Below are 16579 nucleotides of genomic sequence, written 5' to 3'. Positions count from 1 at the left end.
TACACGGTTGGCAAAGTTCTTTCTTCCCACTTCCAAATTGAATCTATTTCCGGACAGTTTGAGACCATTGTTTCTTGTCTGATTTTCATTCAATGTGAAAATTTGGTCACTTTTGATGTTGTCAATTCCCTTTAAAATCTTAACCCCTTCCATACGGTGCCGCACACGTAGGCGGCATGAGGAGCAAGTGGATACGCGAGGCTGCCATATCGGCGTCTTGATTATATTTATTGTAGTTGCCCCTGCGTAATGACATACTCTCTAAACTGTCTTCATCACATTTTCTATGGGATATAAAAATTCACGGGTGAAAGAGAGAACGATCGATATAAGCGGTGACTATATTTTATGATGCGAGTATTATTACGACACATCGTACGTCTGACAGCTAATGCTGCCCGCGAGATTTTGTACCGTACTGAAGAGGTTAAAGACCTGTATCAAGTCACCTCTGAGTCTACGCTTTTTTAAGGAAAACAGATTCATATGTTTTAGTCGATTTTCGTATGATTTATTTTTTATATTTGGAATCAGTTTTGTGGCTCGCCGTTGTACTTTTTCCAGTCTGTCAATGTCTTTAATGAGATTCGGTGACCATACGGAAACAACATATTCCAAATGTGGACGAACTAATGATTTATATAGCTTGTTAATGAGTGATGGATTTTTTAAATCAAAAGATTGCGCAATCAGTCCTAGAATCTTATTTGCCTTCTCAGAGGCTGAAATACACTACTTGGATGATTTGAGGTTGTTACTGATAATTACGCCAAGATCTTTTTCACTATCCACTTTTGTTAACGAATTTCCAAATAACTTGTAATCATACTTACTGTTATTTTTACCTATGTGGATTACCATGCATTTACTTGTGTTAAATTTCATTAGCCACTTTTCAGACCATTGCTGTAATTTAGTTAATTTCTTACACTTTCTTATGCATGGAGACATGACAACCAGCAACTACACTCCTCCCACTTTCATCTGGTGACATCAGAACAATAGCATACTGCTACAGCAGATAGTATCCCAGAGAAATCTGTGGAAGTACCCTTGCCTTCAACAGTGGAACTGCAGGTTTATAGTCACTGACATTCAAAACAACAATTATTGTATATCACTTATTTGTTGTTTTGTTTAACTCTCCATGTTTGTTTTGTCTCCTTTTTCTGAAAGTGTACTTTTGCAATATTACTTTGTACTCTTCATAGTTGTTGTATCTTATTTAAGATGTTTCTTGCTCTAGGCACATTATTCAGCAGATTCTGTCAGACCAAGGCCCTGATGAGAGAATAGAAAATATCCACAGTCATCTAGAAAGCCTCAGGAAAAATATGGATGAAGGAAAGGTAAGCATTTGAAATTTGTTTTACCATTACAAAAGGTAAATAGATAAGATGTCCTTATGAGCAATTTTAAATCATTGTTATATAGATAGCTTTGTCATGTCACTATGACATATTTTGCTCCTAGTTATGTATTGTGGTTACCAGAGCTGGGTGTACTACTGCTGGTTTTGCTTCTGAGAGGTAATCTAAATATTCATGTAATCCTGAGATTGATCCATATGTGTTGGTATAAGGTAATTTTAATTTTCTATTCCCTCCATCTCATTCTGTCTCTCTCTCTCTCTCTTTCCAATATAATATCTTTTCAGTCTCATATCTAATACACTCCAATAGAACTGTTTTGTCTCAGTCTCTGTTCTTTTCTCTCTTATTTTTTTAAGCTTCATTTTGGAATGTCATAATTTTTCTTTTCCTCATCATTTATGTCTCTTTTCATCCATATATATTTTATAGTGTTTGTTTCTTGCTAATTATCCTGTTCTTGCCAAGATTTCTTCCGCTGCCATTTGTGACCTTAACCCCTTCCATACGGTGCTGCATACGTAGACGGCAAGAGGAGCAAGTGGATACGCGAGGCTGCCATATCGGCATCTTGATTATATTTATTGTAGTTGCCCCTGCATTTTTACATACTCACTAAACTGTCTTTAATCACATTTTCTATGGTTATCAAAATTCACGGGTGAAAGAGAGAACGATCGATATAAGCGGTGACTATATTTTATGATGCGAGTATTATTACACGTCATATATATATATATATATATATCTATATATATATATATACATATATATATCCATATATGTATATACATATACACTTATATACACACATATGAAAATCGGTAACACATTGATGGAAATGCACCCCAGATTTTTTGGTAGTTCGAATCCTGCCACCAGCAAAGTTGAACCAAGGGCATGGTTCATTAACCCCTTCCATACGGTGCCGCACACGTAGGCGTCATGGACTTAGATCTCGGTGGCAGCAGCCAATGCCAGCCGTACGACGTGTCGTAATAATACTCGCATCATAAAATATAGTCACCGCTTATATCGATCGTTCTCTCTTCACCCGTGAGTTTTGATAACCATAGAAAATGCGATTACAAAAGAATTAGAAAGAATGTCATTATGGAGGGGCGACTACAATAAATATAATCAAGACGCCGATATGGCAGCCTCGCGAATACACTCGCTCCCCATGACGCCTACGTGTGCGGCACCGTATGGAAGGGGTTAAATTCCATGCTACAAAGCCCTCTGTGAGGGGTACTGTCCTAGCTTTCTGATGGGGGTAGTTTGTCATGGTAAACCATAACATCATCATCACTACCTGTCCAACAGTAATGCACCCAGCTCTGGTGATTACCTTATGAGATCAGTTATTACCTGCTAGTGTTGGTCCCTAAAGATGGACAGTATTTAGAATCATTTCCCTGATGCCCATTTATGAAAGCTGTCAAACCCTTCACCTCCATAAGGTGGAATTCTGAGGGACTGACACTCAATCTCTGGGCTAGGCCCAAAATCTCTGTGAACATCAATAATGTATTTTCCACCTTTTCACATAAGGAGAGTCGATAGCTGGTGATTACTCTCCTTCTATATCTTTCAGTCAATGACATAAGTGTTGGTATAACAAAATGTGTAGTGATGCTAAAGATAGAAGAGACGATGTCTGGAAAAGATGGAAAAAAAATTACAAAAAAAAATAAATGACCAAATGGCAAACATACATCAAACTGAGAAACGAATATGTAGATATATGCAGGGAGGAAAAAAGAAACTAAAAAAAAGATATAATAGACAAATGCATAGACCAACCCAAACTATTTTACAGATATGTAAATGATAAGCTAAAAGACAAACACAAAATAGTGAAACTGTGCGAAGGAAACAAAGAATATATAAATGATGTGGAAATAGCTGAAGTTATGATCAGGCATTTTAGGTCTGTATTTATAATTGAAAGCTCACAAATTTGGGAAGAAGGATAGCAAGAAAGATCCCCCAAAATGAAAGAAATAAGGGACCAAATAAAAAATCTTGAGGACAGAAAGTCACATGGGCCAGATGGAATTGTGAACTGGATATTGAGAGAATGTATAGATGAACTAACGGACAAAATAAATACATACATATACCGAAGGCTTTTTCCCCCTTACAAGGGAGGTAGCCAATGGACAAAATACATACAAAGGCTTTTTTCCCCCTTACAAGGGAGGTAGCCAATGGACAAAATACACAAGATAATTGACTTCTCATGCAAAGAAGGAAAAGTACCACAAGATTGGAAAAATGCAAATATTGTACCAATGTACAAAGGAGACAAAATCCAACAAACTATAGACCAGTATACCTTACAAACACAGTAGCAAAAATATGTGAAAAAGTTATTAGGAATAAATGGATTAAACACTTGGAAGAGAACTAAATCCTAAATCCTAAACAACTTGGTTTTAGAAGTGGAAGATCATGTACTCAAGATTTATAGAAATTATACAAGAAAGAGACGGATGGGCAGATTGTGCTTTCTTGGAGTTACAAAAGGATTTTGATAAAGTACCATACAAAAAGCTACAAAAAAATTGAAATAATAGGTGGAATACAAGGAAAGTTATTGGAATGGATAAAAGATTTCTTGAACGGGAGAAAAACGCGGTGATACTCAGAGACAAGAACTCAAATTGGGAAGAAATGATACGTGGAGTCCCACAAGGCTCTGTATTGGTTCCGATAATGTTTGCTATTTATGTAAATGATATGGATGAAGGTGTGGACTATATGAACTTCTTTGCAGATGATGTGAAACTACTTAAAGAGAGTACACACAAAGGAAAACTGCAAATCTTTTCAAGAAGACCTGGACAGTCTGGAAATGGAGTCAGAAATGTGAAGTGAACTTCAACATTAAGAAATGTAGCATAATTGAATTTGGAAAAAGCAAAAATAGAATATTGTGTCAATATAAAATTGGTACAAAGGAAGTAAAAAAAAGTAAACTCGAAAAGGGAACTAGGAGTAACTCTCAAATGACATGACATCAACAAATTAGTCGGAGAAACTTTTAACTTATTAAGATCAATGAAAGTAGTCTTTGACTACATGGATGAAGAAATGGTAAAGAAAATACTAGTTACATTGATAAGACCAAAATTAGAGTACACTGCGACACTATGGACACCTAGTTCTAAAAATCACATTAAAAAAACTAGGAAGAATTCCTAGAGCAATGATGAAGATGGCACCAACACTCTCCAATTTGACATACGAACAAAGATTGGGTAAACTAAATCTACCAACCATTGAACAAAGAAGAGAAAGGTGATTTGCTAACCATCTACAGAATCATGAAAGGGATGGAAATTCCTGATAGAGATGACTCACTAAAGTGGAACAGAAGAAAAACAAGAGGACACGAGAAGAAACTTAAAAAGGACAGTTACAGAAGAGATCTGAAAAAGAATAGCTTCCCACACAGAGTGATAGATATCTGGAACAAACTGAATGAGAAAACAGTGAGTGCTAAAACTATACATGACTTTAACCTCTTCACTCCTGGGCACATCGCACGTCTGGCAGCATTAGCTGCCCGATGTGCAATGTTGCGTCATAATAATCGCATTATAAAAAATAAAGTCAGTGCTCAATCATTCGTTCTCTTTCACCCGTGAAATTTGATAACCATAGAAAATACAATGAAGCCAGTTTAGAGAGAATGGAGGTTACGTAGGTACGACTACAATGAATATAATCAAGATGCCAACGTCGGCATCATCACGTACCCACTTGCTCCACATGCTCCACATGACGCCTATGTAGGCGTCACCGGATAGAAGTGGTTAAGGACAAACTGGATGTGGAAAGACACAAAAGCGGGTCACTACGAGCATAGCTCTCTTCTCGTAAAATACAATGTTGAATGGAGAATGGTTGTATATGGAAGATGTTGTGATGCATGAGGTGGAATGGACGGGGGGATGGGGAGTGAGGTGTGTGTGAGCAAAATTTTGACGCAGCCCGAAGGGATTTCTCCCCATCCTCTCCTTTAAATGGGGGGGGTCGCCGATTTAATGAAGCGGCCTTGCTGTGGATGTGCTGTGTCTTGCGACACTGCTTCTGACCCAGGGCAGTGGACAGGGTGCAGGGATGACCTGTCATCTAGGAGGTGCTAAGATGGGAGGGAGGGTGGAGGGGTGTGGAGTGTTTTCGGGGATGGAATGGGTGGGAATGATTTTATGCCTTTTCCTTTTTGGCTACCTCCCTGGTAAGGGGGAAAAAGCCTTGGTATATGTATGTATGTAGGTAAGTACAGTGGTACCTCTACTTACGAAATTAATTCGTTCTGGAAATCGTTTTGTAACGTGAAAATTTCGTAAGTAGAAACGCTTTTTACCCTATAAATGCCTTTCCTTTGATTTTTAGGAATTTGCCCCGTGGGGCTACAGGGAGAAGGATGCCTAGTCCCTCTCCCCGTCCCTTTCTTCTCGCCTCTTACGATCCAAGTGGGAAAACTTGGTGGCAGTATTCTTTTCCCCCACCCAGGGCGGTGGGCAGGGTTCAGGGATGACCCGTCATCCAGGAGGTGCTCAGATGAGAGGAAGGGTGGGAGGGGTGTGGAGTGTATTTGGGGATGAAATGGGTGGGAGTGTTTTTGTGCCTTTCCCTTTTTGGCTACCTCCCTTGGAAGGGGGAAAAAGCCTTGGTATATGTATGTATGTACCCTATAAATACCCTAATTGGTTCCAAGCCCCTTAAAAATCAGACATAAATTTTTCATAAATTACAAAAATGCATCAAAACCTGTAACAAATACGTTAGAATGAAATTACTGCACAATAAACATAAAAATGAGAGTTGTACATAATGTAAAGAATATATATTTTTTTTATTTCTTTTTTGCATTTAATTTTTCTCTTGTTTTAACTGCTATCGTTGTCACCTTTCGCCTTCTTCGGTTCAGGTTCACTCTCAGCAGTGGTTTTTGCCTGACGTTTTGTAAAGAACCGATCCAAGGTCGTTTGCTTTTGTCGGCTTTTAACAATCTTTCGAAAATGTGCAAGGCAAACATCATCATAGTGAGCGATAGCCCGACTAGTGAACACTTTTTCTGGGTGATTCTTTTCAACAAATTCCGAAACTTCATAGAATTTTCCTAAAATGTCTTTTATTCGGGCTGTCGGAATAATGGCTGCCTCCTCTTCATCTTTACTGAACTCCTCCTGCACTTCCGTGTGTTGCATTGCCTCCAACTCCCTCAGCTCCTCCGTTGAAAGCTCCTCGTGGTGCTACTGAATCAACTCGTCGATGTCCTCGTCATTCACCTCAAGCCCCATGGACTTTCCCAGCGAAACAATTTCGTCAACTTCAGGTTCAACTTTACCCTCCAACTCCACCTTGAACCCCTCAAAATCTCGTGGGGCAACAGCATCGGGCCACAGCTTTCTCCAAGCCGCATTAAGGGTATGCCTGGTCACCTCCTGCCAAGCCATGACGATTGTCTTGAGGCAAACAACAATATCGAAGTGCTGCTTCCAAAACTCACGAAGGGTAAGCTGGGTGTTTTCAGTGATGTCGAAACACCTCTTGAACAAGTGTTTCGTGTAGAGTTTCTTGAAATTCGAAATGACTTGTTGGTCCATAGGCTGGAGGATAGAGGTGGTGTTAGGTGGGAGGTACAGCACCTTAATAAATGAGAACTCCTCCAGGATATCATCTTCGAGGCCGGGCGGGTGGGCAGGTGCATTATCGAGAATGAGGAGGCACTTGATGGGGAGATTGTTCTCCTCTAGGTACCTCTTAACAGCAGGGCCAGAAACCAAATTGACCCACTCAACAAAAAATTGTCTGGTAACCCAGGCCTTGGCATTGGCCCTCCATAGCACCTGAAGTTTTTCTTTTAATATTTTGTGGGCCTTAAATGCTCTGGGATTTTCGGAGTGGTACACCAGCAGGGGCTTGATTTTACAATCCCCACTGGCATTGGCACAAAGGGCAAGTGTAAGGCAGTCCTTCATGGGCTTGTGGCCTGGCATTTTTTTCTCTTCTACTGTGATGAAGGTACGGCGAGGCATCTTTTTCCAAAAAAGGCCAGTCTCGTCACAATTAAAAACTTGCTGTGCAACGTAGCCTTCATCGATCACCAATTGTTCAAATTTTCGCACAAATTCGTCGGCTGCTTTCTGGTCGGCGCTAGATGCCTCGCCATGCCGAACAACAGAGTGAATTCCAGTCCTCCTTTTGAACTTCTCGAACCACCCACACGATGCCTTAAACTCCTGGTGTGGTTCTTGCGCCGAAGTTCCCTCGCCTGCATCCATCTTTACGAGGTCATTAAAGATGGCGGTCGCCTTTTCGCAAATTATGGTCTCGGTCACTGTGTCTCCAGCTATCTCTTTCTCCTTTATCCACACGAGTAACAACCTCTCCATCTCATTGTTCACTGCCGACCTCCTCTTCGAAATGACAGAGAGGCCTTTGGAAGGAGTCGTAGCTTTTAGGGCTTCCTTTTGTTTTAATACCGTGCCGATCATAGATGGATTACGGCCATATTCTTTGGCGAGATCAACCAAACGCATCCCTTTTTCGTACTTTTCTATTATCTCTTGCTTTGTTTGTATGGACAAAACTCTCTTCTTCTCACCACTTTTCTCCATCACTTTCTTGGGGCCCATAGTGAATAAAAGTTAATACACACACGTAAAGTTGCAATAAATACTAACAAAAGCTGACAAAAAACTGTCCGAACACTTCGTGCTTTACTGAATTTCGCTAGTGTGAGACTGAGGCTTCGGTGATCCTCGTGGGCCGACGGGAAAACGAAGAGGATTCTGGGTATACGCACATACACACAGAGGTCCCTCCTAGCCAATGGGATGCCAGGAAGATGCTGGGCAATAGCCAATGGCAGAGCAGCTCGGACGCGCCACTTTCAAACCAAGATACAGGATGCTACAAGTATGTTTACGTTCGGTGGACTCTGGGAGCTGTGAGTAGCAGCGCGTATTTTGAAATTTTCGCCTTTCGTATCCTGAAATTTCTTTCGTAACAAGAGGCAATATTTTTCCGAAGAAGTGTTTCGTAACCTGAAAATTTCGTATGTAGAGCCTTTCATAAGTAGAGGTACCACTGTACACCATTGCAACACATAATATTTCCAAGTTTCCACCCAGAGATATTTGTCGGATGGCCCAGGAATTGCCAGTTGTGGGTTTTCCAATAAGTGAAACTCAAAGCAACCATTATTTTATTATTTCACTAACCATCTATGGGTGGGAGTGGGTACATGCCTTTTGACTTGGCTATATCCTTTGAAAGAGGAAGAAAGCCCTTGGCACATAAACTGACCTTCCACACCCTTGAAATGCTGGGTCCCTTTGCATCATGTACATCCACTACAGGAATATTACTAAAAATCTCTAAAGTATTGACCATGTACAATTTGTGTAATCAACACTATATATGGGAATAGGAAGAATGCTCGTGACCTCTGCTAGAGAGCTCGTTTTTCTGCACAGACACCAGCTAGCAAATACCTGTGAAATCTATATCTCCGAATAGTGTTAAGTGATTGTGTTGTGTTTTTGTAATTGTATACGTATAGTGCTATACAGTTACAGATTTAAGATAATAAAGTGCAGTGTTCTATTTAAATTCAAAACAAGTTTCTGTTACTGTACTCCAAAGGTAGGAGAAATAGTATAAGGTAAGCAAAGTAAGCTTCGCGTATTTAGTTTATTAGAGACCGCTTTTTTGTCGTTGATTTGTATTTTCTCTTTGCCGTTTTTATTGCTAAAGGAGGAGCGAAATGGCTTGTGAAGGTTGCGTGAACCTAGAGGTCCGTCTCAGGATGTGTGAGGAGGAAATTCGTCTTCTCAGGAGTGCGCTCCGTGAGAAGAGTGAACCCTCCCCACAACCCAAAGAGCGTTCCACTTCTTCCCCTACTGTCACTGCCGTGAGCGAGTGGCGCTCCGTGGGGTCCCGTTTGTCGAGCCCGTGTTCGGTAGACGTGTGCCCTGTGGAGCAACTGCTGTCTCTAGCCAGTCATTTTGCTCTACTGGAGGATGAAGTGGCTGAAAACCAGGAGTTCTTGGTGGTGGGGGACTCCATGGTGCGAGGCTATGACGATATCCTGCAGCGGAAGACTAAGCGACGTTGCAAGCTTGTATGTCAACCGGGCCGTGGGATCGCCAATTGTACCCAGTCCATCAGGGAGCAAGGACGGAAGAACACGATTACGATTGTTCATACGGGAAGTAACGATGTAGGTAGGGTGAGATCAGAGGAACTTGTTCGGAATTACAAGGTCCTCCTTCAGGAGATGAAGGAACATGGGAGCTGTCACGTAGTCTGTGGGATCCTCCTGAGGATCTACGCAGGCTCATGTTGGAACAGTAGAGCCATAGGGATCAATGATAGGGTATAGCAGTTGTGCACACAATTGGGATACCACTTTCTTGATCCTTGGTATCTCTTTTCTAGGCGCCATGACCTTTACGCTTCTGATGGGATCCACCTTACCCACAAAGACAAAAATGTTCTTACAAACCTCATTGTGGGAGTTTGTAATGAACTAGCTCCTTTTTTAGGGTAGAAGCCCAAAGGGAAGGGGAAATAGAATGTACATGGGAAAACAGTGTAGAGTATAGCATTAATGTAGAACAATGTGCCAGTATAGGACAAAATATAATTTTAGGATATAATGTCGGTAAAGGATGAAATGTTACATTAGGATGTAATGTCATAGGACAAAATATCGCAATGGGATGTAATGACAGTGGAGGACAAAAGATCATGATGGGAAGTAATGATAGTGGAGGACAAAATATCACGATAGGATGTAATGATAATGGAGGAGAAAATATCACAGTAGGATATAATTTGAGGAAGGGATACCGGACAGAATGTCAATGAAGGCCAAAATATCATGATGGGATGTAATGACAGTGGAAGACAAATGATCATGATGGGATGTAATTATAGTGGAGGAAAAAATATCACGGTAGGATATAATGTCACTGGAGGACAAAATATAATTTTAGGAAGGGATGCCGGACATAATGTCAATGAACGACGGGAGGCCGGCGTGAATCACGGTGACGTAGGGGGACAAAATGTACAAATGAGATCGGATGACCGTGATGGACCAGATGTCCGTGATGGGGGAAGTGTTAATTTTGATGGGAGAAATATTAATGAGGCATTGAATGTCAATGAAGGACCAAATAACAATATAGAGCAAGATATAAATAAAAAACAAAATGATAATGTAAGACATGATATTGAAACTCAAAATGTGTCAAAAAGAAATAATCACAAGTTTCTTAAAACCATGTACTTTAATGCTCGTAGTATTAGGAACAAATTTCAAGAAATACAGGCGTATGTCAAAAGCGAAAATCTCGATATGATAGGAATAACTGAGACATGGTTAAATGGTACAGAGTTCAAAGCTGAATTTAATATTGCAGGATTTAAACACTTTCATCAGGATAGAAACCACAAGAAAGGTGGGGGTGTTCTGTTGTACGTTAAAAACAATGTTCATGCTTGTGTTTTAGAGAAAGTGAAACAGGATGCATATGATAGTTTGTGGGTTGAGTTAACCCAAACAAATGGACAAAAAATGAATATAGGTGTAATATATAGGCCAAAGACATTATCATTAGTAGACGACAAACTGTTATTTCAAGAACTGTCTAGTTTCTGCAACCGGGATTTATTGATAATGGGTGATTTCAATTTTACTGACATTGATTGGATGACCCTTGAACATGGCCATATAGGTAGTCGCTTGATTGATTTTCTTAGTGACAATTACTTAACCCCTTCCATACGGTGCCGCACACGTAGGCGTCATGGGGAGCGAGTGTATTCGCGAGGCTGCCATATCGGCGTCTTGATTATATTTATTGTAGTCGCCCCTCCATAATGACATTCTTTCTAATTCTTTTGTAATCGCATTTTCTATGGTTATCAAAATTCACGGGTGAAGAGAGAACGATCGATATAAGCGGTGACTATATTTTATGATGCGAGTATTATTACGACACGTCGTACGGCTGGCATTGGCTGCTGCCACCGAGATCTAAGTCCATGACGCCTACGTGTGCGGCACCGTATGGAAGGGGTTAATTCAGCATATAAAAGAGCCCACAAGATATGGAAACTTACTCGATCTATTGATCACTATCCGCGAAAGCATAGTAACTGATGTAGAAGTCGGTGAATCTGTTGCAAATAGCGATCACAACTTAGATTCAATCTCCTAAAATTTTTTAGAATAGATACTTGTGTTTCTAAAATACCCGATTTCAGTAAAGCTCAGTTCATAGGACTACGTCAGGAGCTTCAGCTTACAGACTGGGAGGCAAAATTAAACGAAAGACCTGTAGATCAGATGTGGGAAATTTTTCAAAATACACTCACTAAGATGATTCAAACTTACATTCCTTTTAAGGACAGACATCCCCCAAATCAGGCTCGCCCAAAGTGGCTCGACAAAAAAACTGAAAAAAGTATTGCTAAAAAGAGACAGGTTTATAAGAAATATAAGTGCTCGGGTGCATCTAATGACTATGAAAGTTATGTATCAATACAGAGAGATTTAAAAAAGACATACATACATACATATACCAAGCCTTTTTCCCCCTTCCAAGGGAGGTAGCCAAAAAGGGAAAGGCATAAAAACACTCCCACCCATTTCATCCCTAAATACACTCCACACCCCTCCCGCCCTTCCTCTCATCTGAGCACCTCCTGGATGACGGGTCATCCCTGCACCCTGCCCACCGCCCTGGGTCAGAAGCAGTGTCGCAAGACACAGTACATCCACAGCAAGGCCGCTTCATTTAATCGGCGACCCCCCCCCCCCCCCTCTCCGTCCCCCTTTGCATATAAGGCGAGGACGGGGAGAATTCCCTTCGGGCTGCGTCAAAATTTACTCACACATACTACCCCACCCCCTCCCATTCCTCCTCATGCAGTCACAACATCATCCATATACAACCATTCTCCACTCACCTCTGTCTTCCGTCCTCTCCCTTCCTTCCTCAACAGACATTCCCCTCTTCCCCAAAGCCCCCTTCACCCCATCCATCCACCTCATCCTAGGACGTCCCCTCATGTTCACTCCCTCCACATCTGCCTTCCATACCTCTTTTACTAGTCTTTCTTCACTCATTCTTTCCATGTGTCCAAACCATCCTAATATTCTTTCATCAACCCTATCTCCCAAATCCTTTTTCACCCCTGTTCTCCTCCTCACCTCCTCATTTCTCACTCTATCCAGCCTAGTAACCCCCACCATACTTCTCAGACACCTCATCTCAAACACATTCAAACTCCTTCTCTCTTCTTCTCTTATGTTCCACGTTTCTGCCCCATACAGTGCTGTTGGCACAATCACTCCTTCATACAGTCTCCTCTTCGCATCCATTCCCAAATGTCTATTCCTCATTACACTCTTTAAACCACCAAGGCATTTACTCGCTTCTCTCAATCTACAGTCTACCTCCACCCTCACTCCACCTTTTCCTGCTACACTTGCACCCAAGTATCTAAAACTATCCACTTCCTCCAGTCGCTCTCCCTTAATGTTCACTTCCAGTCTACTGCCACTTTCACCCCTTGTACATCTCATCACCTTACTTTTACCCACATTTATCTTTAGCTTTCTTCTATCACATACTCTCCCAAACTCTGCCACCAGCTTCCTCAATCCCTCCTCTGACCCTGCCACAAGCGCAGTGTCGTCCGCAAACAACAGCTGGCTCACCTCCCACTTTTCTCCATTTTCTTTAACCATCTCCAATCCCTGACTCACTACCCTAGCATTCACCTCTCGCACCACCCCATCCATGTATAAGTTGAACAGCCAGGGCGACATAACGCATCCTTGACGAAGTCCCACCTTTACTTCAAACCACTCACTCTCTCCATTTCCAATCCTAACACATGCTCTACTACTCTCATAAAAACTCTTAACAGCTCCCAAAAGCTTTCCTCCTATCCCATAAATCTGCATAACCTCCCACAGTGCCTTTCTGTCTACCCTATCATAAGCCTTTTCCAGATCCATAAAAGCCCAAAAAACATCCTTCCCCTTTCCTATAGCTTTCTCACATATCTGTCTTACCACAAAGATCTGATCTACACAACCTCTACCCGTCCTAAATCCACACTGTTCCTCACCAATTACTCCTTCTGTTCCTCTCCTAATCCTCTCAATTAAGATCCTCCCATAAGCCTTCCCTACTACACTCAACAGGCTAATCCCTCTGAAATTACTACATTCACACTTGTCCCCTTTTCCCTTGTAAAGAGGAACTATACAGGCACTACTCCAGTCCTCCGGTACTCTACCCTCTCTCCAGCAAACATTAAATAACCTCACCAACCAGTCCACCATCACTGAACCTCCCTTTTTCAGACATTCTGCATGACATCCATCCAGACCAGGTGCCTTACCTGCTTTCATTATCTTTACAACTGCCTTCACCTCATCCATCCTTATTTCTCCTCCATTCTCCTCACTCATCACTCTCATTTTCTTCGCATTTCCCACTGCAGCTATCTTTCCTTCCCTATCCTCCTTCACATTCAGCAACTCCCTAAAATATTCTGCCCATCTTCCCCTCACTGCCATCTCTTCCATTATCAACTCTCCATCTGTACCTTTTACCTTTTCTTCCCTACTTGATTCGCCTCCTCTTCCTCTCTTAATTTCTTTCCAAAACATCTTTTTATTACTTTCAAAATTTTCTGTCACTCCTACCCCATTTCACATCTGCTCTCCTCTTTGCCTCCTTTACCTTTTGCTTTACTTCTCTTTTCTTTTCTTTGTACGTCTCATATGACTCCCCTGTCCTCTTTTGTAACCAATCTGTGAATGCTCGCTTCTTCTCTTCTACAACCTTCTTTGTTTCCTCATCCCACCATTCACTACCCTTTCTTCTATTTCCCCCTGTCCTTCTTGTTCCACACACCATCCTTGCACACTTTAAGACTCCCTCCTTGAACCATCCCCATTCCTCCTCCACACCCATCTCTGCTCTATCCTTTACTCCCTCCCACTCCTCCTTCAGCTTCTTTTCGTACTCCTTCTCCTTTTCCTTTTCATTCAAGGAGTTCACTCTAAGAACCTCCCTACCTTTTGTCCCTTTCCTCCTTCTCCATCTATACTCCACTCTCAGCTTACCTTCCACCAAAAAATGATCTGATATTCCCCCACCCTCTCCCCTTAGCACATGTACATCCTTAACTCTTCCTATCATAATCCTATTTACCACTACATAATCCATTAGCGCTCTATCTACCACCCTTCCCTCCACCACCCTCTCCCATGTGTACTTATGCTTGACTTTCTTCCGAAACACTGTATTTGCTATCATCAACTCTCTTTCTAGACACATTTCCACCATCAACTCTCCACTACGATTCTTTCCTGGAACTCCACACTTCCCAACCACTCCATCGATTGGACCATTTCCCACCCTAGACAATAAGAAAAAGAAAACGACAATACGAAATGAACATCGCTGATAAATCCAAAGAGAATCCCAAAGAATTCTATAGTTACATTAGAGATAAAAAGGTTGTTAGGAATCACATTGGTCCACTGTTATTTGCCGACGGTCAACTTGAATATTCAAATGAAGGAATGTGTAATATCTTAAACAATTATTTTAGCTCGGTATTCGTAAATGAACACCTCAAAGTGAACTCCAAACTGAAACCTGTGAAAAGTCTAGGGTAAACTTACTACGGTAAATATAACAAAAGAAAAAATTAAAAGGTGTATAGATAAACTCAAAGATAATAAAACACCAGGGCGTGAGGGTTGGCATCCAAGAATCTTAAAGGAAATGAAAAATGAGATTGTTGTTCCATTAGAAATTATTTTCAAGAAATCCATCATATCCAGAGATGTCCCAAGAGAATGGAAGCTAGCTAACGTTACTCCCATATTCAAAAAAGGTGACAAAAAGAAGCCAAATAAATATAGGCCTATAAGTTTGACTTCAATCGTAGGAAAAATAATGGAAACTATCATCAGAGATGCTATCGAACATCATTTAGAAAGTAACCGTTTGATAAATGATAGCCAGCATGGTTTCAGACGGAAACGTTCTTGCGTGACTAACTTACTCGAATTCTACAATACAGTTATCTCGAATTATGACAAAAGAAGCAATATAGATTTAATATATCTAGACTTTGCAAAAGCTTTTGATACCGTCCCACACGAAAGACTACTTACTAAATTAGCTTTACACGGAATAAGTGGTAGCCTATTAGGTTGGACTAGTAATTGGTTGAATGGAAAAATGTTACAAGTGGAGTTCCTCAGGGTTCCGTTCTTGGGCCACTTCTATTCATAGTATATATAAATGATATAGACCATGGACTAAAATCTACTGTTTCCAAATTTGCTGATGATACAAAACTGTGAGGAATGGCAAATGATCACTTAAACCAATTAGATATTCAAGAAGATTTAGATAAATTACAGCAATGGTCTGAAAAGTGGCTAATGAAATTTAACACAAGTAAATGCAAGGTAATGCACATAGGTAAAAATAACAGTAAGTACGATTACAAGTTATTTGGAAATTCGTTAACAAAAGTGGATAGTGAAAAAGATCTCGGCGTAATTATCAGTAACAACCTCAAATCATCCAAGCAGTGTATTTCAGCCTCTGAGAAAGCAAATAAGATTCTGGGTCTGATTGCGCCATCTTTTGATTTCAAAAGTCCATCACTCATTAACAAGCTACATAAATCATTAGTTCGTCCACGTTTGGAATATACTGTTTCCGTATGGTCACCGAATCTCATTAAAGACATTGACAGACTGGAAAAAGTACAACGGCAAGCCACAAAACTGATTCCAAATATAAAAAATAAATCAAACGAAAATCGACTAAAACATATGAATCTGTTTTCCCTAAAAAAGCGTAGACTCAGAGGTGAACTTGATACAGGTCTTTAAGATTCTAAAGGGAATTGACAACATCAAAAGTGACAAAATTTTCACATTGAATGAGAATCAGACAAGAAACAATGGTCTCAAACTGTCCGGAAATAGATTCAATTTGGAAGTAGGTAGAAACAACTTTGCGAACTGTGTAGTTAATGAATGGAATAAACTTCCTGCACAGGTCGTGCAATGTAGTTCAGTTCAAATTTTTATGAATCATTTAGATAAACACCTAAGCAAGATGCTG

General features: G+C 40.7%; 1 protein-coding gene across 1 annotated transcript in view; it reads left to right on the top strand.

Annotated features, from left to right (window-relative positions):
* Positions 1-16579, top strand: part of PolA1 (DNA polymerase alpha catalytic subunit) — a gene marked incomplete at its 5' end in the record, with an annotated part of 75067 nt that overhangs the window by 40000 nt on the left and 18488 nt on the right. The window contains 1 exon segment of the mRNA XM_076192657.1: positions 1247-1349. Within this exon segment, the coding sequence (XP_076048772.1) occupies positions 1247-1349 (103 nt within the window).

Source organism: Oratosquilla oratoria, chromosome 11 (genome assembly GCF_046742065.1).
Source record: "Oratosquilla oratoria isolate Oo_2021 chromosome 11, ASM4674206v1, whole genome shotgun sequence".
NCBI lineage: Eukaryota > Metazoa > Arthropoda > Malacostraca > Stomatopoda > Squillidae > Oratosquilla > Oratosquilla oratoria.
This window is presented reverse-complemented; position numbering and strand designations above follow the sequence as displayed.